Source organism: Hibiscus syriacus, unplaced genomic scaffold, assembly GCF_006381635.1.
Source record: "Hibiscus syriacus cultivar Baekdansim isolate YM2019G1 unplaced genomic scaffold, ASM638163v2 tig00110929_pilon, whole genome shotgun sequence".
NCBI lineage: Eukaryota > Viridiplantae > Streptophyta > Magnoliopsida > Malvales > Malvaceae > Hibiscus > Hibiscus syriacus.
The window spans coordinates 345904-371078 of record NW_024062916.1 but is presented as its reverse complement, the minus strand read 5'-3'; the positions used below and the strand labels follow the sequence as shown (position 1 = coordinate 371078).

The following is a 25175-nucleotide window of genomic DNA, read 5'->3' as shown; positions in this document are numbered from 1 at the left end:
ATAAAATTACATAAATAAATAATTAAATATGTAGTTTATCTTTTCTCTTATGATTTAACTCCATGACAAGATGCATTAACTTGTTTAAGAAATTTTTAATTTTTAGTATATATATTAGTTTCGAACTATGAGATGATGACAAAAGATAAAAAAACAAAACTTAGGATTGAAAATGCTAAAACGTTCTTGAAGAATATGTAATTTTTGATGCAGCTTATCGAAGTCTACTTGTCCAAGAGGGTTCTCGTTGAGTCTCTTTAAGTGGTTTGGATACATCCTTATATGGTCAAAGGTACATATTTTTGGCAGATAAATTGTAACAGCATTGTTTGTTGAAGCCTAAAGAAGATATTCAAAATGAGAGAAAAAGTCGTCGTTTGTAGGTTAAAGCTGTTTGACTGGCGTATGAGATAAAGAGAAGAGAACCTTATGTCCCCTGATAAAAGGTAATTTGGTTTCCCCTACACATTCCTAGTTATTCGATCATTACCTGATTGGTCAAGAGAAGTTTTTGAAAATGAATATTTCGGAATTGTGCGATTTGGAGTGCTATTTTAGAAACTAAAGATCATTTATTTTTCCAACTATCCATTTTTGTGTTGTGTTTGGAGGAAGATTTTGAGACTTTATAATTTGAGAAAAGATGTTACAGATTGAGCTTCTTGTCTGACAGGGAAAATCCTTGTTAGTTCTCTTTGAACTGCTTCTTGTCTAAAAGGGAAAGTCCTTGTTTAAAACTTGTTTGGTGTGTTCATATCTATTATGTTTGGGAAGAGAAAAATGTTCACCTATTTATAGGTAGATCTCGGACTGTGAAAGCTATAAAACAGATTGTTAGAGTCAAAATTAACAGCAATTAGTTTAATTGCTCAGACGTTATAAATAATAAACTTTGGATAACATGAGATTTCCCTAAATTTTTTGTTAGTAATCTCATTTACTTTATAACTTTATAGCGGTTTTATGCTTCATAAATAATACAATTGAAATTTATCCAAAAATAATAAAAATAATTAAATTAACTTTTTTATTTTAAATAAAACATTTTTTTAACCTTAAATTCGACGAGAAATTCATCATCACTCATCATCGTCATTACTAATCATGCAAATTGTTGATGATCATCGTCGATCATAATATTTGGGTCTCAAAATTTTGGACTCATTGTTTTCCATCTCTTAAACGCACATTTAGTGTTCATTTGACTCAATAAAACTGGTAATTTGAATTAGAGATGGAAGTTGGATACAAACAAGTAAAACCTAAACTCTTGCAATAAGCTATGAATAAAACAAAGAATTAGTTTATAAAATCTAATAGGAAAAAAAAAAAGGACTGCAGCTACAAACACAGAGGGTTAATCCAATTTTCTTATTACATTATTCCTTAGTTGTTACAACACACGAAAGTTGCCCAGTAAAGGCAACCAAACAACAAGCAAGCTCAAATAAAAATAAAAGTAAATCACACATATCAAATCAAATTAGTTAAACCTCCAGGTGAGGATCCACCTCAACTCTAGCCACCCCTTTTCGATCCTCGGCAGCCTTTGCAACATCCACTTCTCCGACCACCAGCTCACCCACGTCGTTCACAACCTTCTCTTCTTCCTCCTCGTTCACGTAGTTAGGATCTTTCTCGTCGATAGCTGGTGGCACCGCCGTCAGCTCGTTCTCCGCCACCCCATCTGGTCCTTCCCACGTGTACTTCCCTCCATGACCCGACTTCGGAGGTGGCCGACCGATCCCTATCCCGTCAGCCGGGTGTCTTTCCCTCCTTTGTATCCCTTTGTCCTCCAACTTTCTCTCCAAGTACTTAATGGTGTCTATGTTCCGCGTTGGCATTTCTTCCCTTTCAGCTTTCTTTCGACCCTCTTCGTCAGAGCTAACTGCACGTTGCACGACGGTGGCTTTCTTGTCTTCCTTTTTGTTGTCGACTGGTTGCATCTCTGAAATATCTTGGATCTTATGATGTTTTCCAGCTATACAAAGATATTGGATTAGAGTTGATGATTTATAGAAAGAAAGCGAAAGAACTAGAAAGTGGATATTGTTCGAATACAGACATTAGAATCAGATACTAGAAAGTACTTGAAAGAAGCATCGAGACGTGGTGCTGGAAGGTTCTTGTCTGCCACGTTGTTATTCTGGGTTTTCGCCACCTGTCGTTGCAAAGTTTGAACTTTTGCCTCTCATACCTTTGAAGTTTTTGACTTAACGGACTTAGATGGAATTTTTTAAGAAATAATTGCATATCTTTTAAAGCATAGTTGTAGAAAACTTTGCATCACAGTTGGATCTAATTGTTAAAAATGAGTAAATTCTGTATTATAGACTTTGATACAAATTATTCAATTCCCAAATAATGAATATATCTGATAACATATCGTTTTGATGTCAAAGTTTAAACTTAATCTCAATAAAAATAAATATAATAGTATATTGAGAATAAATTTCGATGATGAAATGATTGTTCTTGATTTTTGATTTAGGTAAAAAAATACAAATAAAGTAAAAAGGGGTTTGTTGAAAAATTAAATAAGCAAATAATGTTTTAAAGGAAGATAAAGAATTGAAGAAAGTAAAATTAAAAATCAATATGATAAAATTAGCCTCTTCAAATTCCAATCGATCATTGAATAGGATTTTTCCTCTAGTTAAATGTCGGTTTGAGTTTGCAAGGTTCAATTATTGTAATTCATTTTTTTTTCTTTGGTGATTGATTTTTCCAAATTTATTTTAGGAATCGCAATCCTTGTTCAAATTAATTTCGATTATCGTTGTTAATTCAAAATAATTTAAAAGCGCTTGGAAAAACCCGACTCGAATTATGCTTTATCTATGAAAGTCAAACTCGATCTCAATTTCTCTTAGCGTGCCATCGCTAAGTGTATTCAAGGGAATTCAAATCAACTGATTCTGCAATCCCAACGTTAAACCATAACAACATCCAAACCAAAATATATTTTTGAAGTGAAAGCATTTTGATTTTAGGAAAAACCAATCCCCAATCTAGTTTCAAGAAAATTTAGAATTTAACTCGAGAGGGTATGAGGTGTTTTTTCAATTCTCACAAATAGAATTGATTCATCGTTTTAACCTTTAACTATGGAAAACTTAGCTAAGCATGGTAGAAAACATACTTAACATTTTAAAAGAAAATAAATTAAACTTGAAAGTAAAATAAGCGAAAGAAAAACTTTTATTAATCTAAAGAGAGAAAGAAACAAGACGGTTCAAGAGTTAATGATCTCAATGATCCATTGAAGCTTAAAACCTTAAAAGATATATTTAAAATTAAAAAGATAATTCTTAAAATAAAATAAATCTTAATTTGAATTCAAAAATTCGGTTGACTTTTTGGTCTTCACGCCACTGTTGATTGAATCTTCTAGAAGTTGTTGACTGGATGTCAAGTCAGCGAAGTCATGCCCTAAGTTATACCCACTAATCCAGTCATAATTATAGAAAATAAAAAATTACACAATTTCATCAGTTTTAGCAACGTTTTTGAAATATACTGTCCCACATTAAAAATAAATGAAAAGTTTAAGTTACCAATTTAAAATAACTAATTAAGGAATAATTAATCACAATATAATATATAATTTAATCACTAATCAATATCATATTCATTCATGTCTTTAGCTTACACTTGGGTTTTCTCATACCCACCTAAATATTTCTTCTACTCGATCGCTTTGTGATTCTAGATGCCACCGCTTCACATTCTCCACCACCGGTCAACCACTGAGTTGTTGCACAAGACACAGATAACTGATACAAAGCCCGTAGCTACACCCATTGTTGTGTATAAAAAACAATTAGCAAATGTGATAAACTAAGTTAAGTAGTGTAAAATTTTACGTTAGGAGACAAATTTCAAAAAAATTAGAAATAGATAAATTTATAAAATTTTAGGTGATAAAAAATATTTTCAATAAAAATATATAATTTTAAATATATAATAATTTTAAATTTTTATGGTGGACAGTCGTTTGTCTCTTAGTCTATTCTTGAGTACACATATTATTACAGTAGAATAGGATGATTATTTCACGCTACTTGACGGATTCCGATTTGATTTGATTTAACGGTTGGGTTAAATTTTTTAATTTTAAACATTCGAGTTCGTGTCGAATTAGGTCAAACTTATATCTTTAAGAACTCTATAATTTTGACAATTTTTAAATCTAGTCCTAATTTTATTTAGAAGAGAATGAAAACCAGTAATTCTAGGAAAGTGTAAATAACTTGACCAATCACATTTAAATGTGGTTGCTAAATAACTCTATGTTTTTCTCCCTATTTTGAACTGATAAATTTGATTCTCTTTCAACTCCAAGACCGTAAACTCCTATAATATATATATGTGTGTGTGTGTCACAATTGCTTGAAATTATTTCCTTTTTCGTAGAAATGTATAGCCTTGGAGTACATTGAAACTGGACAGATCAATTTCCAATGCTTAAGAAAAAGCATATGTTCTTCAAAATGCTCACTTGAGATTAACGTGAAACAAAGCACATAACAACAGAATGAAGCGATCCTTCAATGGTTCTTTAATTTATCCATCAAACATCTTCCTTGATATCCACCAGCATAAACCCAAAAATCCGCACTCTACCTTTCTATTTTTAGCTTCGGTTCGACCGATTTCGAGTTTTTCTGTCTCTTTTTGTCTCTTCCTTCGTCTTTTATCACGTTTATTACCATGCCTTCTTCTCCTTTCTGCTAAACTTCATTGGTCTCAGCTTATTTGTTAGGTATGGCTCATAAATATACCAGTAAAGAGGACAGGAGATGGAGCGGAGTGAGCGAAGCGAACGTTAACTGTCCTTACAAAGAAAGTCTCGTTGTGGGGTTACGAATTATATGGGTTGAGGGTGCGGGGGCGCAACCCCGCGGTACGATACAAGATTAATTTTGTAATTATGTACCAGGGTTTTCTATTATAAATAGAGATGTAACCTAGACCTAAAAAATTCAATCATTGAATAAAAACTTCTAGCGCGCACCGAGGGCGTAAGCATATTGCCGAACCTCGTAAAATTCTTGTGTTCTTTTGTTTTCTTTACCCGTTTTCGTCAACATTATTGCTGTGGGAAACCTAACCAAATCGTTCTTCTTGACTTCATTGTTGCTTGCGGGGATGTAACCTGTCTTTTTTTGCTTTTTACACCTGTATGGTTATATGCCTTGTAATTTGAGTGCAACCTTTTTACTGGTTTACTTATTGCATTGTTGTTTTCTTTTTGCTCTTATAATTTCTGGGTTTTGGTAATTTTGGATTGTCTATATACAAGAGTAGGGACGCAGGATTTTATATTAAGTACGGATTTATTAGTGATGGAGTCGTGGTTTGGTGGTTCATGGTTGAATCCAAGGAAGAGTAGTTCAGAGAGTAATGGTAAGGTGCTTGGAATCTTGGCATTCGAAGTTGCCAGTTTGATGTCTAAGGCGGTGAGTTTGTGGCATTTTCTGGATGATGGGGAGATCTTGAAGTTGAGGAAACAGATCACAAACTCAGTCGGAATCCGAAGACTTGTATCCGACAATCAAAATTACCTTATGGATCTTGCACTGAATGAGATAATAGAGAATTTCGGAACTCTGGCAACATCCGTGGCCAGGCTCGGGAAGAAATGCACTGACCCCGTGTATCACTGTTTCGAACATTTCGTAATAGACCCGATTTCGAACAATTTAGACTGGCTCGGCTGGGATTATCGCTTGAAGAAGATGGAGAGGAAAGTAAAGAAGATGGAGAGGTTCGTTGCTGTCATGATGCAGTTGAGTCGAGAGTCGGAAGTGCTGGCAGAACTCTAGCGAACTCTTAGGAGGATGCGTAGAAATGCCAAGTGTGACCAGGATAAATTACTCGAGTGTCGAAAGAAAGTAATGTTGCAGCGGCGGGAAGTTAAAAAACTACGGGAGACGTCTCCATGGGCTCGAACATATGATTTTGTTGTCCGGATTCTGTTGAGAACACTTTTGACAATACTCGAGAGGATCAAATATGTCTTCCGAACCAACCAAATGGTGTCTTTAGATGGAAAGAATAGTCCCTGTCTCTTGCCGAGCGATTCATTTTCGGCTCTAATACCATGTTCATCGCGGTCATATTCGAAAACCAAACGGTCCAATCACGTCAGAGTTGGACCTTTTAGACGATGTGTGTCAGCCGGAAGTAATTCTCTGATTTTCGACAGTTGCGAGACAATCGGGAGTGGATCTTTCAGGTTTATTGGTGCTTACACCACAAAGATGGAGTCATTATTCGGCAACGATAAAATTTATTCTAAACTATGCGTTTTCAATACCAAGCACTTGTTGGATGCTCCTACATCAACACTCGGTGATGTTGCGTTATGTCTCCGATATGCACATATTATTATCATGATCGAGAAACTAGCTTCGGCACCTCACATGATCGGCCTCGATTCGAGAGAAAAGCTGTACAATATGTTACCTTGGAGTATGAGAAATGCTGTGCGTGCTAAACTGAAGTCTGATGCAAAGACTCTGGCTTCATTCGTAATCTCTTCTTCCTTTGCTGCAGAATGGAGACTGGTAATAGTCCGGATATTGGGATGGTTGGCTCCTCTTGCTCACAACATGATTAGGTGGCAGCTTGAGCGCAGTTTCGAGGAACAGCATATGGTTTCCCGGTCTAATGTGCTCTTGGTACAAACACTCCACTTTGCTAATCGAGCAAAAACAGAAGCAGCTATTATCGACATTCTCGTGGGTCTTAATTATGTCTGTAGGATCGAGGGAGCGCACAATAGTATAACTTTTTGAGTCTGTCGAATTTAGGGATGGATCGAAGGGTGCGACAATCTTAAATTCTTATGTAATTCAAGTATTTTCTTTATATTTTCTATCAGTGATCTAATTTCGCACTCTTCAAATTCTATGTCAATTCTGGTTGAGCTAGCAATACGTAATTTTTAAACAAAAGATATCACTTAGGAAAACAATCAACTTCCTCAAACGATGTTGAATACTTCCATTAGGCTTTTTTTCAATGAAGAAACCGGTTCATGTTTCGAACTAACGTTCGAGTATCAGAATGGAGTATCTTGCCATGTATAGTTTCTGAATTTGAGTTGCGTGCCATTGGTAGCAAATATTTCCTGTAGTAACATTAGCTCGCCCTAGTCTCATAAGATAATCAGCATCATTAAGCATTCCATGAATAATAGGGTAATTTTTTTTTATGTTAACTTATCTATAGGTTGGATTTAGGAATGATGATGGGTCGGGTTCTAGTCCACTCGAACTCAAACCCAAATACAAAAACAGGTGAAAAACATCTTCTAAAATTCATTTTTAACGACAAATCATGCATGATCATGAATACACAATCGTTTCTTTGGTATCGCTTCCACTGGTATGAGCTTTCTAGCTGTAATCCCCACCCTTTCATTCATATCGATCGTTTCGGGACATAAGTTGTTCCCAAGCTCCCAGTCAAAGGAATGAAGCAAGCTAGCCAGAGCAAGATGAACTACTTTGTGAGCTACTGGCATGCCTACACAAATTCTTCTACCTGAACCAAAAGGGATCAACTCGAAATTCTGTTCCTTGTACTCTATATTTGACCCTAAAAATCGTTCGGGTTTGAATGCCAAGGGATCCTCCCATGATTCCGGGTCTCTTCCGATTGCCCATGCGTTCACAAAAATCTGTGTCCCTTTCGGGATGAAATACCCCATATACTTGGTCTCTTGCATGGCATTCCTAGGAAGGAGTAAAGGAAGCGCAGAGTGTAATCTCAGCGTTTCTTTTATCACAGCTTGCAAGTATGGCAGATTATCCGTATCACTCTCGTCAACTTTCCTTTCTGCCCCAATAACTCGGTTGAGCTCTTGTTTCGCCTTTGCCATTGACTCGGGATTACGGAGGAGCTCTGCCATTGCCCATTCGATGGTGCTGCTTGTTGTTTCCGAGCCGGCGAAAAACATTTCCTACACAACAACAATGCCCATTGTACAAAGAATGATACATACATATTCAATAATGTCCAATAATCTTCTTGTTGCAGATGCAGTTATACCAGTATGATTATGATAACATTGTGATTCGATATTGTGGCAGGCCCTTGTTTTCCTTCACCTGTATGCTCCAGCAATGTATCTAAAAAGTCCTTGGTTGTCTTTTCCTTGGCGAGCTTCAGGTCATCAATCCTCTCATTAACAAAGCTGCTCACAATTTTCATGGCTCGACCCATGTACCGCACCATGTTCCTCTTGATCCCCTGGGGATCCAACCACTTCAACACTGGTAGGAAATCGGCCAAGTTTGGCTTCCCGGCCCATACCATCACCTCGTTCATGGCGTCGAAGAATTGTTTCCCTTCCTCTGATCGAGAACTTAAAAGATCCCTTGATAACACCAGGTTGCCAACAAGGTTAAACGACATAAGGAAAAGAAAGTGAGCCAAGTTTACCTTACCTTCTTCTCCCCGTTCACGTGCTGCTGCTGCTGCATCTTCCTGGATGTACCGAACCATGTCGTCGATGCACTTTTGTCGGAGACGAGCCATCTCGTTGGTTTGTCGGTTCGCCGAGAGTCCCATGGAGCAAATGCGGCGAAACTTGCTCCAGGACTTATCGTATCTGCCAAATGCAAGCGTTCCTTGACAGTAATTATGAGCAGTCAGCACAATGGGACATTTACGATCACAGAAATCATGGTCATGGTTCTTGAACAACTCGGAGGCTGCCACGGCCGACTGTATCACCACGGTGTTTACTGACCCAAGCTTCAAACCAAGAACTGGTCCATACTTGGGCTTGATAGGGTCTGGTGAGGCAAAGTTCCCAGGTCGAAAAAGTTGCCTAATATTGGCCATCCTGGGGGTCCTGGTGGTTGCTGATTTTGAACTTTCCGAGACTGTCTTCGCCATAAGAGCTTACTTAAAGCTACAAACGAGAAGAGAATCAAACATAGAAGCAAAGTACTTGTGATTTCCATTCCCTGAGAGTTTGAATTCCGGGAAAGCTCTGTTTTTCCTGCTACACCTTTGATCAAATTGTATATATCAATGGAATTTGATTAATTTATAAACGTATTTTGTATCGAATAACTGTTTGTGGAAATTAAGAGATTTGGCGAATCTTACATGTTTTTGGTCGTCCCACCTGCCACCATTATCAAATTTATCATTGGAAAAAGTTATGAAATGCACGGTCCACTCACTTCTAACTTATTAGCTGTGTACACAGTTTTTTTGCAGTCATTTTCTTTGTATTAGATCCAAGAAAAATTGTTAAACAAATTTCATGGGATGATGGACATGTCGAATGCTATAAATTTATGTGCAAATCGATATGGATATATAACCTTTAGGGAGGTGCATCGAGTCTATAATTTATCTCATCTTTTTCATTGAATTAAATGTTCATAATAGTCTATAAATTATTAATTTAGTAATAAAAGGTTTTTGTTGGTACCAAGTCCATGGTTTAGATCCAGCATAATTCCTTCCCTTTCTTCTTAAAAATGGTAAAAAAAAATATTGTTCATAACAGCTACTGATCACCAGCTATTTGAAACAATACTCGGATTAAGCTTTAGATTGAAGATTTATTTACTCAAATAAAATTGAATTCAAATTTAGTAATTTAGTGAACAAACCAGAATTGGTTCAAGAAAATCCAACTTGTTTTAGATATCTTAAACATTTTTTAAGAAAATAGTAAAAAATATTTAAATGTTTTCTACATGTAGTAATTTAATTGTTGGGTAAGGGGTAACCATAATGTTTTCTAACAAGGGTTATTGAATGTGTATATATATAGAAACTGGAAGTGCATGCAGAAGAATCACCATCCGAGGGATATACATAAATGATTCAAGAGATACAGTGAAGAGAGATGTTTTCACCCTTCTGTTTCTTGAATTCCAAGCAATAAAAATGATACTAATTGTACGCAGTTTGAGAGATGCATCCTTAATTTTAAATAATAATGTTTTCCAATACATGGTGTCATTAATAATTTTCAGCTTGTGACAACCTCCTATTACTAAAATCCAATTCTAATTCTGATCCAAGAGTATTATCAGTCAACTACAAACTCTACTCACAATTATCACCAATGTTCTCGTAAATCACTAAGGATACACTGCAACAACCATCTACCAAAGCTGATGGTTCAATAAGTTGAATCTATTTCTAACACATCAAATTAAATATAGATAATTGCACTATAAGATAATACAGATCGTGAAATGAAGTTATTAGCTATGGAGTTATTGGTGTGGCAGACCTGGCATCCAAATGTTACATCATCATCAAGTCTTTGAATCAGCCCAATCCTCAGTTGAAGAAACGCAGCGGCCAAATTTACAGCAACTCTTCTTGTTACTAAAATATATTAACAGAATCTGACTTAACATCAACGGTCACAACAACTAGATCCTTCCGGTTTGATCGACCAATGAACCAACTTCGTCTCCACATAATGCTTTTGAGATATTTCCAGGCTGAAGAAGATTAAAGACCACAACTGCATCAAATAAAATTGATTGAATTTGCATCAGAGAGACCTTCCGGACTTGAGATGAAACATTAGCCTCAGATCTAAAACTTTTTACAAACCAAAGAATTAAAACAATTGGACCAGCTTTAATCTTCGTAAAACATAATTGAATGCAACAAATATACCAACCAGGAATGCTGTTCTCTTCACAGAAGGTCAGTGCCATCATGTCCATGGCTGTGGCACCTCTAGAGACTAATTCTCTAAAGGAGATATGCTCAATGTAGCATTGTTGTCCTGGGAGGGGCAGTCATAAATCCCATCAGCATTCATACCTTTAAGAACTGCCTCTGCATGAACTGAACAACGAGCAGACATGTCAAATGTAGAGAACAAAAATAGTGTCTGCGTGTGCTTGTGTCTAAGAGAATTACATGTAGTTCAAGATATTGAATTCTCAAAGAAGGAAGAAAGAGAGCCATACTTTCTGAAGCTCGAAGTGCTGCAGCTGTGTCAGTAGAGAAGAGTGGATTTCCAGTGCCAATGCCACCAAATATTACAACTCTACCTTTTTCAAGATGATGAATGGCCCGCTGCCGATTGTATGGTTCGGCAACCTCTTGCACCGAAAATGCAGTTTGCACACGGGTCTTAACACCCATTTTCTCTAATGATGATTGCAATAGTATAGAATTCATCACAGATGCCATCATGCTGCAGTAAATTGCAGGGTCACAGTTTTGATTAGTACCATAAAGTGACGTGCGCATATAAGTGCATAAACATATTTATTCTGGCAGCATCATAGTCAACATAAAAAACTCGAACGAACTGATTCCATCAAAGATTCGTCTAGAAAATATTCACGGTATAATTTTCTCAAAATAGAAAAACAACTTTTTTTATATCATTTTTCCAATTGTTGCATCCTCCTTGTACTTGTTGCATCCATCCTCTCCTTCTCCAACACCAAACCTATGTTTGTTTAGAGCATCAACGAGGACTTTGTACTCCTTAAGATAGCTGCTGTAATAAGGTTAGCGAATAACTTTTGCTGGAAATCCAATCTTATCTTCTACATATTTAACATCAAGGACAAGAATAATATAAAGTTTCCATAGTCGGACCATAATGCTTGAATATCAGTTCAGAAATAATAAACCGATTTTTTAGTTAAGATCCTTTCATGTGACCCATTCCATGATTTTATTCTGTTTAGTTCGATACAACAAGCAACAGCTTACCAAGCATCAAGGCATATATATACCACCCAATTGAAGTCATTTACAGAAACAACCAAAAAGTGCCAGTGTCTAATCATACCTAAAGACTTGTCAAATTAGCACAGGGTGTTGTGTCAATGTACAATACATGACAGCTCTACATCAGCATACTTCATCTTAAAAGCCTTAATGGGATTTTAATCACACACACACACTCATATATATATATATCAATTAGCCCGAAGCTGACATGCAGATAAAAAAGTGTATTTCAGTAGTAATCACATTACCCAATTTGAAATGCAGTACTTCTATCTAAACCAGTTGCCGTAACCCATGTGTCTCCACAAAAGAAATTGCGACCTCCAACAACAATTGCTACCTGGAACATCACCCCCCCCCCACACACACACACAGAGAAATTGAAAACAATTGCATGTTAAAAGGTATGCAAACATCTGCAATCATAAGATATGAAAGCAGTAATGATCACCTCCACACCAAGGCGGCACACAATTGCAACTTCCCTTGCAATCAGCATCACCACCTGATAATCAGACAGAAACAGCTGATTGAGGAATTCAGTTATAATGATGGTATCCTAACTTAACTGTATATAAGATAAAAATGGTGAACCTTTGGGTCAATATTGTGAGGACCAGAGCAAGCAAGAGCAGCGCCACTAATTTTGAATACCACTCTGCGCCATTTGGGAGTTTTAGATTTCATAATAATTATCTGACCTGCAGGACTTGGTGTAGCTGAAACATATCTGCTGAAAAAAACATAAATTATGATCTCACATATCAGACAACCAGATAGGCATTTCTATCATGCAATATTGGTAAATGCAGATAGGACTATTCAATTGCAATATTGGTAAATGAAGACGTATAGAATCAACAAAGACTGAAACCACTGGCAAATAGTTGTTATTCTTGAGTACTTCTACCATCCTTTAAACTTAACATAATAAAAATTAGCAAACTCGAGAACAAAAGAATGAAACTAAGAACGTTTTGCTCACATTATCCCCAGCTAATTTGATGCTGAAGAAACCTTAAAGAATTTAAGAGCAGCTTTAGCAAGTAATAACAACAAATGCAAAAAATAAAACTAAATATACCTTTTGGGTTGTTTAACGACAGTTCCTAGAGAAACTACAGCCTTATCTTCATCAGACACCGCCTTTACTGGCAACGAATTCCCAACAATCTCCTCCATTTTCTTAAACAAAGGCCAATGACTCACAGTGATGCCGCCGTCACTCATCCTATGCCTCTCAAGCTTATACATTTTCTTTAAATTATCAACCTTGTTCTTGCACTGCTCCACACTCTTGCTCTGCTTCTCGCATCGCTCGCTAACCGCCGCCGCCACTTCCTCCCAATCCCTCCCTCTCAGATTCCCTCTGTTAAGTTGCGTCAACTTCTCCATATACGCCTCCAGCAAACATCCAATCGCGGCGTCGCTCCATTCTTCTCTGTCTTTCCGGTACTCCGTCGTCGATTGCCTCTGTCTCTTCAACGCGCCATCATTTATCTCATCCTGATCTCTTCTCTTCTCGATCCGTAAATCCGACGATACAGCGTTATCGCCGAATCTGGCGCCGCGGAAGGCAGAACTGGAATCATTATCGGCGTCATGGTTGTCAGGTTGAGGCGCGTGGATCTGCACGTACGAAGGGTGGTGGTGATGAAGGACGTGATGGTGGTTAGGGTTAGTTTGATGGTCGTCGAGGAGAGATAAATCGTCGTCGATGGAAGAGGCCATAAGGAACGTTAGGGTTGGGGTTAGTTTTTGGAGGAAAGTGGAACGGTTGGAACGGAACACGTTAGGGAAGGAAGGAGAGGCGTTGAGCAGAGTGTGGGAGGGTGGTGTGACGGAACACGATGACCGTGACGAATAGAGACGGTTCCGTTAAGTAGTGAATGAAACTTGGGAAATGAATTTGGCAAGAGAGTGGGACTCGACTGGGTGAGAGTCGAGTCGGCATCCGGCGTCTTGGTTTTTGTTTTGGGTTCAAAGGCCGTTGGGTTGGTTCGGTTTTCGTCTCGGGCCACGAGATAAAATTGGGTTTAAAATGGCCCATTAAAGAATAACGCAGGCTAAATTTTTAGGTAAACCATCTAAGATATTATTAAACTTTAGGCGGTGTGTGTCGTTTCTATTATCAAGTTTTTTAAATTATTTTTATTATAATATTAAACTTTCACTTTTATTTAAATTATATCATTAGATTTTAATTCGATAACAATGTGATGATGTGGTTATTCTAGTGCTAAAGAAGGCCTAAAGTTATGTATGTAAACAAAATGAATGCTTAACGAACTATTCGCAAACCGTTCGACGTAAAGTTCATTTATTTATTAAATGAATGAACATGAAGAAAATTTTATATCATTTGATTAAATAAACTAAAATGAACAAAGAGCTCGTTCATTCATTTGCGTTCGTGATGTTCGGTAACATGTTCGTTTATGTTTATTCGTTTATATTCAACCCAATCTCCAAACTCGTTTAAAATATTAAGACCTACTAAATGTTAATTTTAAACCTATTGATATTTTAAAACTCAATTAATTTTAAACTCAAATAAAAATAATATCTAAACCAATTATACTTTGACATTGCGCTCACACCCTTATCATTTTTTATGCTCAAAACTAGGAACATAAAAAATAACATTAATCTTTTTACCATCAAAGTGGCTTGGTTCGTGTCTCTACTTATTATTTTTTTTAATGTTCTTTATGGCATGTATCTAATCTTGGTCGTCAATTTATTTACTCTTTGGTGTCATGGAATACTCAAACAGGTAATTGTATAATATTTTATATATTAATTTTATAAATATATAATATAATTTTATATAAATAATATTTATAAAATTATTATATTTCTAAATTATATCAATAAGCAATTAATATTAATCTCAATTATAATTTAAGATATATATATATATATATATATATATTAATTTTATTAACAAGGTCTTAAGTTGGTTTGGTAAGTTGGATAACTAATTTTTCATTTCAAAGATCTTAGTTCGAGTTTACAGTAAAAGAGTTGCATAAAAAAGATATCGTTTTGATGTAATTTTCATATGTACAGCTGTCATTTACACCATCTCGTTGTTATTAGATTAACAATAATATAATAGAAACAAAAATTAAAATTTAATAATAAAATTAAAATAAATAAAAATTAAATGATATAAAAATAATCAATTAAAATTTAATAAGTTTATAATTCACATTTTTTTTTTATCTTTCTTACATGTTTTAAATAAATAAAAAAATGTTATAAAAAGAAACAGAATAGAAAAATAGTTGCAAAGTTGAAAGCCATCGCTATACTGAACAAGGCTATTAGAAAACAATAAATTCAGTAGTTAATTAGGACTGGAGGGGGGCGGCTCACCATATTTCAAGTTTCAATTTCAACCACACCATTCAAATTGGACTCTAGGAAACAACTCCTTGAGTTTGACTTTTTAAAACTTGATTATTTTAACACATTTCAACTTATTTAAGTATAGCGTAAAATACATATTTAGTACTTCAATTATTAATTTTGATTTGTTTTAAAACTTAAACTTTTAATTTTTTTAAAATCATACTTAAAGTTTACTTTTTGTTTCATTTTAATAACCCATCATTAAAAAATTAATTATTTTAATACCTAAACTATAAGTTTTGATCCATTTTAATACCTAAATTTTCAATTTTTTTCAAAACTTAAGTATGATTTAGGTACTAAACGTGTTTTGGTACCTTAATTTTCATTTTTTCAAAAATTAACAACGGATATTAAAATTAAGCAAAAATTAAATTTTATGTACAGTTTTTTAAAAAATTAAAGTTTAAGTACTAAAATATATCAGAATTGATAGTTTAGATACTAAAAACGTAGTTTACCTTTATAATATAAAATTTAATCTATTATAAAGGGTAAACCATGTATTTAGTTACTCACTTATTTTTACAAATTCATTTTGGTCATCTACCTATTTTTTTAAAAAAATCACATCAATGTTATGTTTTGGTCACACATTGTCGAAAAATTAATGGTGATACTGATGTGTCACCATAATATAATATCATATCATCATTGAAAAAATAAAAAAATATATATCAATAATTTTGTTTATTTTTTAACAGTATGTGATTAAAACAAATTAAAACATAAACATTAAGTGTGATTTTAAAAAAGAAAATAGTTAAATGATTAAAATAAAACTGTAAAAATAGATGAATGACTAAATACATAATTTACCATAAAAATTAATTTGGGCGGACAAAAGAACATTCTTTATTTGGTCAGGTGGTTTGATTCTAGTTGGAATGGGAGTTTATATTTTATATAATAAAAAAAAGTTGGGGCCTAAACAGCCCATCTTTTGACCGTTCATAAGCATTTCAATATTCGTGCAAATGAAAATTGAAAAGAAAAGACAAGCCCATAGGATTTGACCATTGTAGTTCCCTTGTGCGGATCTACCTTTCTACCATTGTCTGCTCCCTAAACCACGTGCCTGCATCTATTCTTCCCATCCACCCTATTCAACCCTTTCGTTTAATCCACGCGCTATGGGCTCCACTTTCAACCTACGCCAAGAAACTTCACGCCGCGTGATTTAGTAAATAGAGTAAATTACATATTTAGTCACTTATTTATTTTCATGATTCCATTTGAATCGTCTAATTTTGTTTTAAAATCATATATAATTATGTGTTTTGATTCTATTTTAATCATCCGTTGTTTAAAAATAAATAAAATTATTGAATAATTTTTTATGTATTTTAATGATGATGTTATATTATATTATGACAATACATCAATATCATCATTAATTGTTTAAAGACAAATTTTCAAAATATAACTTTAGATATGATTTTGAGAAAAAATAGTTGAGTAGCCAAAATAGAACTAAAAAATAATTTAATGACTAAATATGTAGTTTATCCTAGTAAGTATTACCAAAATAAAAAAAGAATAATTGAAATTATTAACCAGTGCGCTGCTCCCGGTTCCTTCCATAAAAAGGAGGTATTTTTACTCGAGGCAAGAGCTTATTCTTCGGTTCAAGGTTTTGCGAATCCATTACTGAATAAATATATAAACCCTTGATTCTCTTCACGCCAAAACTCAAGAAGGGAAATCTGTTATTTTTGTTTTCGTCGGCACCAAAAGAAAGAATGCAGTCGAGTCATTTGCTTCTGGAAGAGCCAATCAGGATGGTTTCAATCCTGGAGCCATCTAAGGCTGTAAGTTTCACTCTCGTTTCTCAAGTCGATCTGTTTAGGGTATTGGTTTTTCCGGGGAATCTGATCGGATCCTGGTAGATTTGGAAACTGAATCGTTTCTTGTCTTTTCAGAGTTTTTTCCCGGCAATGACGAAGATAGTGGGGACTTTAGGTCCAAGGTCTGGATCCGTTGAGGTTATTTCTGGTTGCCTTAAAGCTGGAATGTCTGGTACTGTATTAGCGGCCTCACTTCTTTTAGTTACTGCTGTGTTATTGGAAGCGATATTTTTTTTTTTTTTTTGTTTTTCTGCAGTGGCTAGGTTCGATTTCTCGTGGCATGATCCGGAGTATCATCAGGAAACTTTAGAAAATTTAAAGGCAGCCGTTAAGCTAACTAAAAAGCTTTGTGCCGTACGTTATTTATATTTTGATTGATTTTTGTTTCCTAGGAAAAATGGTCTGTCTTGATGTATCCTATGTGATCAGAAAAACAGAAAATACTGTCGTGTTTTTCTTTTTAAAAGGTGGTTTTTGATGTGATATTAGAACATTTTTTTGTCTTATTTTTACGGTAAATTCTTACTTGAGAAGAAGTTGCCTTTTTTCTTGAATTTTGAGTGTGTCAAACAATGGCTAGTTGTTTGTTTGTTACCGTTGAACAGATTGTTCTTAGATTGCTCTGATGGGGATGGTGACATTTAAGACCATAAAGTGATTTGTATTTGGTTTTTGCCTTTCAGGTTATGTTGGATACAGTGGGCCCTGAGTTGCAGGTTGTTAATAAAAGCGAGAAAGGGATTTCACTTGAGGCTGATGCTACTGTTATTTTGACACCAGATGAAGGACAAGAAGCATCTTCAAACATACTGCCAATCAATTTTGATGGACTGTCAAAGGTTTAATGTTAATCCCCTGCCACACCTTGCATTTTGTGTATCCAATTTGGTTGTTGGCTTTGAGAAGTATTTACGAGCCCTGTTTTCTTGCCCTTTGGTTCTGAAGTCTAAAAGCACAATGTGTTCATAGATTCTTGATAAGAAGTTGGGCGGCTTATTTTGGCTAGTGTAATGCCTATAGATTCTTGATATTGATAATCTAGTTTCATTTATTTAGCCCTGTCAATCTGGTTTTTGCAGGCAGTGAAGAAGGGAGACACTATTTTTATTGGTCAGTACCTGTTTACTGGGAGTGAAACCACATCTGTATGGCTAGAGGTAAGGAAAGAGGGACTAAAAATATGACTATGCGAGTTCATCTTTCTGTTTGCATTTATTTTAGTCTCTTTTGCTGTTATTGTACTACCTATTAGTTGATTGGTGGCAATTAGGGAATTTGAAATTTACAATTAGAATTCCTTTACATCGTCAATTGCATGAACTGTGAATCAAATTGCGCAGGTTAGTGAGGTACAAGGAAATGATGTGGTTTGTGTGATAAAGAATACTGCTACATTAACTGGCGCATTGTTCACTTTGCATGCCTCTCAAATTCGTATTGAGTTGCCTACCCTCTCTGATAAAGACAAGGAGGTAAGACGCCCTTGATATTATTCCCATTTAACAAGTAATGGAGAAGGAAATTAGTCTCATAGTAAGTTGTAGGTTGTTGCATGAATTCCTTTTCTGACCTGGTTATACCCACTTCAGGTTATAAGCTCTTGGGGAGTTCAAAACAAAATCGACTTCCTCTCTCTATCATACACACGACATGCAGAAGATGTTCGTCACGTAAGTATCACTTTTGCATATCCCTTTGGTATTTTGAAAGTTTTGCAGTTCTCTGATTGCTCTTGTATGCTCTTTGTAGGCTCGCGAGTTCCTTTCAAAGCTGGGTGACCTCTCTCAGACACAAATTCTTGCTAAGATTGAGAACATAGAGGTGCATTTCATGTGTTTACTGAGAACGATGAATATATAGGTTTTGGTTACAGAATTTGTGAATAAGAATGTGATATTATTTTAAAATTTTAGGGCTTAAATCATTTTGATGAGATCCTGCAAGAAGCAGATGGTATTATCCTTTCTCGTGGAAATTTGGGCATTGATCTCCCACCTGAGAAGGTATGTTTCTTAAATTGAACTAGCAATGATTTTCCACTCATATATAAAGTATGCAATTCATCTATATAAATAGCAGAGATCCAATCTGCAAAGGGGATATGATGTGTTAGTTTTTCTGCAAAATGTTCGTCATTGAATAGAATGTATAGTCTGTTCTATCATGTATAACTTCAGTTCGCCGTAAATGCTTATTAGCAGCTAGCCTTGGATTCTTTGTCCTGGCTTTAACTGTGTAATTTGATTTGATGTGTGGATATGTGCCTTTATGGCTATCCGTTAGAGCTTCCGGCTAATCGACTTCTTTTTTCCTTGCAGGTGTTCTTATTTCAAAAGGCTGCCCTTTATAAGTGTAACATGGCCGGAAAGCCTGCAGTGGTCACTCGTGTTGTGGACAGTATGACTGACAACTTAAGGCCAACTCGTGCTGAGGCAACTGATGTTGCCAATGCTGTTCTTGATGGTATATTACTATGCTTTGTTGTGGACATTTGCTCTTTGGACTCTTTTTTGGTTGATATATCCTTCAAATTATTTATGATTGCATGATATATGTGATGATCTTTTATGCATAAAAATTCTCTCTTTTTTGTTGAATTTCTAACCGATATTATTTCCGTCGAGGCATAAATCTGTTTCTCTTATTTAATGTTTTCTCCACACCCTTCAAAAAAAATGATAACCCACCAGCGCTGTACAAGACTTGCTACCTAGTTTTTAAGTGACCCAGTTTCATTGCTGCAGGAAGTGATGCTATTCTTCTTGGTGCTGAGACCCTGCGTGGATTGTACCCTGTCGAAACCATTTCTACTGTTGGCAGGATTTGTGCAGAGGTAGATTCCCTTTATATCTTGTATATGTGCATGGTTGAATCTTTTGACACAAGTAGCTCCCAGTTAGGAGATCGATGTCCTTGATACCCTTCGAGAGACTCTATATAGACTTAATATGGTTTTGACACACGAGAGCCACTAACGGGACTGCATTTTTAACCTACTGCTGCCTCGTTGGGGCTTATACATTTGTATGAGAGTATTCATTATCTGTTCTGAACTTGTATGTTTTTTCTTGCCTTTTCAACTAAGAAAACCCAACATGAAATGACTTCCAAAACATTCTACAATTTAACTTTTTATCATTGCAATCAAAATCCTGTGCGCTGGATGCACTTTTTATGCAAAAAATGCAGAATTTACGTGTCAACTTTTCTTTTGGATTCGGAGGCTTTATTTTTATTGTTGGTTATTACATCAAGTATCCATTAACTTGCCATGCATGTCAATGAGATGGATCACTTATTGTTCATGCACTGTTTAATTAAAAAGTAAAAATATGAATATTTATTACTGTTCCATTTTCTAAGCATTTTTATCTGAGATTTTATTATAAATTTAACAGGCAGAGAAGGTATTCAACCAAGACTTGTATTTCAAGAAAACAGTCAAATATGTTGGAGAGCCAATGACCCACTTGGAATCCATTGCTTCCTCCGCGGTAGTTATTCATCCTATTTATGCTGTTATGATTGCATGTTTTTATCTTTGTAATGTAGTGGACTTTACCACTCAAATTATTGGTAATTCAAGTATGCATCTGTAAAAGTGTTTCTGATCCCTTGAATTTCCTGTTTAGGTACGAGCAGCAATTAAGGTGAAGGCGTCTGTTATTATATGTTTCACATCCTCGGGGAGAGCTGCAAGGTATAGCATTTCTATACGATCATTTTAACTGAATTTGAGTGGTTCTTTTATTTTCTTTTCTCACCTTCCAACATTCACAGTCCTTGATTTATTTATGCGGTTTCTGAATGTATTCCCTTTGCATGTTGTACCAGATTGATTGCTAAGTACAGGCCAGTAATGCCAGTTCTCTCGGTTGTCATCCCTCGCCTCAAGACTAACCAACTGAAGTGGACCTTCACCGGGGCCTTTGAGGTATGTTAATGTCATCTACCCTGAACCCTGAATGTTCAAGGAACTGCTTAAAATTCAATTTCTTGCCTTGTAGTCTCTTAACATGCCCCAAAAGTGAACACAATCCTTGATTGTGCTAGTGTTAGCTAATATATTCCCTTGTTCTAGTCCTAATTATGAGCTCTTTGACTGGTTGGTTTAACTTTACCTGTTGTTGTTGGAATGTCATCTTAAAAGTTCGTTCTTTCACTAAAATTTATGTGTTGATGATTTATTCTTACACTAAAATGAAAAACCCCTCTCGTTCTAAAAGCAATTTAAATTACTATGAAACCATTGGTAACAGCTGCCAGTTTTTCAGATGCAGTTAATAATGCCTTGCAGTAGTCATCTGAAAGAAGACTTTGTGGTATAACCCTGTCACTGAAGTCTTAGAAGTCGGAATATTTCTTAACTTTTAATTTATATTGATAGTTAATTTCTGGAAGTGTATGTTGATGGAATGCTTTTCATATCTTAAGCATGTGTCAATCCTAGATTATATTATTTTTTTTGGCAAATCCTTACAGGCAAGGCAATCCCTCATAGTCCGAGGTCTGTTCCCTATGCTGGCTGATCCACGACATGCGGTAAGCATCCCTGCTTTTATATGTTAGTAACTGCAGTCTACTGTCTACAACCCTGAAAGAAACTTCTGCATTTCTAGACTTGGATTGACTTTGGGAACTTGTGTTGATTCTACTTTGTTTTGCAGGCGGAGTCTACAAGCGCAACTAATGAGTCAGTTTTGAAGGTTGCTCTCGACTATGGGAAGGCTTCAGGAATTATAAAGTCACATGATCGAGTTGTTGTCTGCCAGAAGGTCGGAGATGCTTCTGTTGTGAAGATCATCGAGCTCGAAGATTAAACGAAATCAGTTTCTGTCCACTCTTTTCTTTTTGTGGGATTCTTTCCGGTGCTGAATTTTGAAAGTGGCGAATGGTCAGCACCTACAAGTTATTATTCTCCAGGTTGTTGGTATTGAAATTGTATTAAGAATATTATATAAGCGGACCTTTACAATAGCCCACCTGAAATGGCATGAACATGATCCCATATTAGTTCCAAATGATTTGAAGGACTTGATTTCATTTATATATGCATATATTTGAAGATGCAAATGGAAGGTAGAACATTGTCGGCTTGATATTGTTTTAAGACCAGTTTGGGTTCTCTTTGTTGATGTACAATAGGTGAAATGGTTTAGCCGATGGGAAAATGGTTAATTGATGATTAGTGGTTTCTTCTTTTTGGTTTGGGATGTGAGTCAATGGCAAGCTATGGTTTGAAGCTTAGGGATGGAGTAGGTTCTTTCCCTTTAAGAGGAATAAGAGTCCGTCCAAATCTTGGGGGTTGTTTAATTATATATATATTGTATACTCGATGGTTACATGGTTCTTTTCCTCTAATTATTTTTTAGTATTATTTGGTATATTAATTATATATTAAATATATAAATTTTATAAACTCGAGAGTGTAACGGCAATGGTTTAATAACTTTAATGTAAATATTCTTATTTAATATTAAAATTTTAATTGATTAAAAAGAAAATATAATAAGGATAATTTGATAAAAGTTGCTCGTTTTTAATTTTGTATTCACACAATCGAACATTGTAATCTCAAGTTCCAATCAAATAAACAGAAATCTAATTTAGATTCTCACTGCCTTTATTACGGATAATTAGCTTAACTGAGTTTTTATTAATCAAAATTTTAGAAACATTAATCACTCGTCGAATTAGAATTTATTACGTATATTAACCAAAATAACTTCAATTAATTTAATCGATTGGCTCTCAAGGTTCTGATTGAGTCTAGCTGATTGGCTCGGGTATAAATACAACTGAAATGTGAGCCAAAAACCTCATTAACGATGGACACAAAGCAGAAATGGAAACAATAATTCAAACAAAGTATTCATGTTTGAAAACATAGATTTTCATAAGAAATGCAGAACAATATTTGATTAGTATCTATATCTGATCTAAACCTCTAAAATCTCTATCTAATATGACCCCTTTTTCATCCAGATATGTTAGATGGATCTCTCCTGAGGATGAGGCAGAGACTGAGGCTGATAAAGATCAACCAATTCCAGCTTCTTCTACCTGACAAGCAGCATCATTTTTTCGTTTTCGAGCCGCCTTCGTTCCTTCTCGAGCTTTGTTCTTTCCATCTCCCTTTCCTTTTTGCTACTGAATTTCACCCACTTGAGCCTTTGCTTCTCCAGCTGGAATGCTTGGTATTAGTAGCTGACCTGTTGCTCTTCCAATTGCATTAGCCTCATTTTTATCCAATGCTTCTTTTCCCAAACACTCATCGACCCATCTTGTATCACGTTCACAACTTCACAGCTCAATTGTTGCATCAATGGCGTTGGTGACACCACATATGTTCCCTTTCTTGCCCTTTTATGTGAAGGCTTTTCGTGGTTATCTTCATCATCTTCCTTCCCATGTCCATTGTATCCCCTTGAGTGACCATCCACTGCCTCGTCGTCATCATCGTCATCCTCATCTTCACTGCCTACTTTAGCCAACTTCGATGCCTCTGTCTCGATTCTACCTGAATTTCCCGATATCAATATTTGAGCAGCTTCCGACGAATGGAGCATTGTTGTTGTTGTTGAGCTTGCTGGTGCTGAATCTGGGATATCTCAGTAGCCACCTCTGCCGACTGATTAGCACCAGCTGTTGCACCATGGCCACAACTATTATGATAAGCACACATTTCCCTGAAAAACAAGTGCTTAGAATTCAACAACTTCCGAACTTCTTCCTTCATTTTGGGAGACAAATCCATGGTATCAAGCAAGCTTTGATTCTCCACCACTTTACAAGCAGTTTCTCTACCAAGTATATCATTAACCCTCTTATACCTCTTATTCAAATCATTGAACTTGTCTTCACATTGTTGTGGTGAAACATAAAACCCTTTCTCCATCATAGCCCTGGAAACCGACTTCTATTTCCCTTTCTTTTGCAAAAAAACCACCAATTTTTTTCTTCCCGCTGGGGTCCGATCCATTCCCTTCTGATCCACCTTCATCACCAATATAATAAACCGCCATTATAAGCAACCTAACCATGCTATCAGCCCATTTCATCCTTTGCCAAGGAGAAATCTTTCTCTTGGCATCATCAGGATTAAAACCATGTTCATCTTCATCACTCATAGGGGATTGTTGTTTGGATTTGGAACCACAAGGGTAGCCTCGTTTAACCGATTGCTGGTGCAGTGAGTGGTCAGTTTCATGATGGGAAAAACTAACCATTTGTGGGGTGTTATGCAAGTGGGACAAGTTTTGGGTAGTTTGGGGCTTTCTAGGTTGTTGTTGTTGATGATGGTGATGATGATGTTGGGGGTGTAATGGCATTTCAAGGCCTAACATTCCTGAACCAATCCCAGAAAACACCCCACCACACAAACCACTAGTTTCCATTCAGAATAACCAAAAAAAAACCCCACAGCTTTTACAACAATTATTGGAGATCTCAAACATGTCATTGAACACTATTTAACACCTCCTCCCCCCTTAAATTCTTAACAAGCTATTGATAAAAGCGTTAAAAATAGAAAGAGAGACATACCCAGTAAATAACTGGCTGCAACTGAGTTGTAACAATCAGAAGGCACATAAAGCTGAGAGCTTCTTCTTCAACACCAACGAAAATTACAAAGAAAGAAAAGGCTGCGGATGGTTATAAGAATTTTGAATAAGGCAACAGAGAAAAGCAAAAGAAAAGAAAGGTGGAGAGATTTATATGGCAAAAGATTGAGAGAGGTAGCAAAGCAAAGCATTCAGAGAGCCGAGTAGCCGGTTTTGTTAAGGTTGGGAAAGTGTTAAATTTTCATGGTGCTGTGGTATGGTAGCCCATGGTTTCGGCTTGTAGGCGGCATTTTATATTATTACTAAAAATACATGCCTTTTCAAACCCACAGGAATGTTCAAAAATAGGTGCCAAAATGACTTCTATACTCATACACTCTACAATATTATATATTATACCAATAAAATATATTTTTCATTTATATTTATTTTTTTTTAATAAATATAATAAACAATATCTAAATAATGTGAATAATTAATGTATAACTAGTGTCTGGTGTGTGCTGTCAATTAATTTTATTTAAAAAATATTTTTTTTTAAAAATCTAAATTATTTTTAAGAATTTAAACTAAATTAGGATAATCATAAAAA

At 35.5% G+C, this 25175-nt stretch overlaps 4 protein-coding genes and 1 pseudogene across 4 annotated transcripts; 1 reads left to right on the top strand and 4 right to left on the bottom strand.

Moving 5' to 3' along the window:
* Window positions 1–1453: 1453 nt before the first annotated feature.
* LOC120146512 lies at window positions 1454–2022 on the bottom strand. Its single transcript, XM_039160044.1, has one exon. It carries the CDS (start codon window positions 1944–1946, stop codon window positions 1488–1490), a length of 459 nt encoding a protein of 152 aa, XP_039015975.1. The 5' UTR covers window positions 1947–2022; the 3' UTR covers window positions 1454–1487.
* Window positions 2023–7345: 5323 nt separating this feature from the next.
* Window positions 7346–8996, bottom strand: LOC120146523 (iridoid oxidase-like). Its single transcript, XM_039160052.1, has 2 exons — window positions 8062–8996; window positions 7346–7972 (listed from the first exon to the last, which is right to left on the bottom strand). Exons 1-2 carry the CDS (start codon window positions 8911–8913, stop codon window positions 7346–7348), a joined length of 1479 nt encoding a protein of 492 aa, XP_039015983.1. The 5' UTR covers window positions 8914–8996.
* Window positions 8997–10042: 1046 nt separating this feature from the next.
* Window positions 10043–13680, bottom strand: LOC120146513 (annotated as a pseudogene).
* Window positions 13681–16849: 3169 nt separating this feature from the next.
* Window positions 16850–22085, top strand: LOC120146515 (pyruvate kinase 1, cytosolic-like). Its single transcript, XM_039160046.1, has 16 exons — window positions 16850–16982; window positions 17094–17190; window positions 17275–17372; window positions 17702–17857; window positions 18098–18175; window positions 18359–18490; window positions 18608–18688; window positions 18768–18839; window positions 18932–19021; window positions 19337–19481; window positions 19763–19851; window positions 20417–20512; window positions 20651–20718; window positions 20853–20952; window positions 21501–21560; window positions 21686–22085. The coding sequence occupies exons 1-16, from the start codon at window positions 16914–16916 to the stop codon at window positions 21836–21838; spliced, it is 1584 nt and encodes a 527-aa protein (XP_039015977.1). The 5' UTR covers window positions 16850–16913; the 3' UTR covers window positions 21839–22085.
* An 879-nt stretch (window positions 22086–22964) lies between these two features.
* Window positions 22965–24749, bottom strand: LOC120146516. The gene is given in 2 exon segments (XM_039160047.1): window positions 22965–23961; window positions 23963–24749. Coding segments are annotated over 2 exon segments (861 nt in total). The 5' UTR covers window positions 24416–24749; the 3' UTR covers window positions 22965–23553.
* Between the last annotated feature and the right edge of the window lie 426 nt (window positions 24750–25175).

Coding starts and splice junctions, on each gene's coding strand:
- LOC120146512 (XM_039160044.1), bottom strand. CDS start 1,946: ATGCAACCAGTCGACAACAAAAAGGAAGACAAGAAAGCCACCGTCGTG.
- LOC120146515 (XM_039160046.1), top strand. CDS start 16,914: ATGCAGTCGAGTCATTTGCTTCTGGAAGAGCCAATCAGGATGGTTTCA. Junction 20,513..20,650: donor AATCCATTGCTTCCTCCGCG/GTAGTTATTCAT, acceptor TTTCCTGTTTAG/GTACGAGCAGCAATTAAGGT. Junction 20,953..21,500: donor CCTTCACCGGGGCCTTTGAG/GTATGTTAATGT, acceptor AAATCCTTACAG/GCAAGGCAATCCCTCATAGT.
- LOC120146523 (XM_039160052.1), bottom strand. CDS start 8,913: ATGGCGAAGACAGTCTCGGAAAGTTCAAAATCAGCAACCACCAGGACC. Junction 7,973..8,061: donor ATGTTATCATAATCATACTG/GTATAACTGCAT, acceptor GTTGTTGTGTAG/GAAATGTTTTTCGCCGGCTC.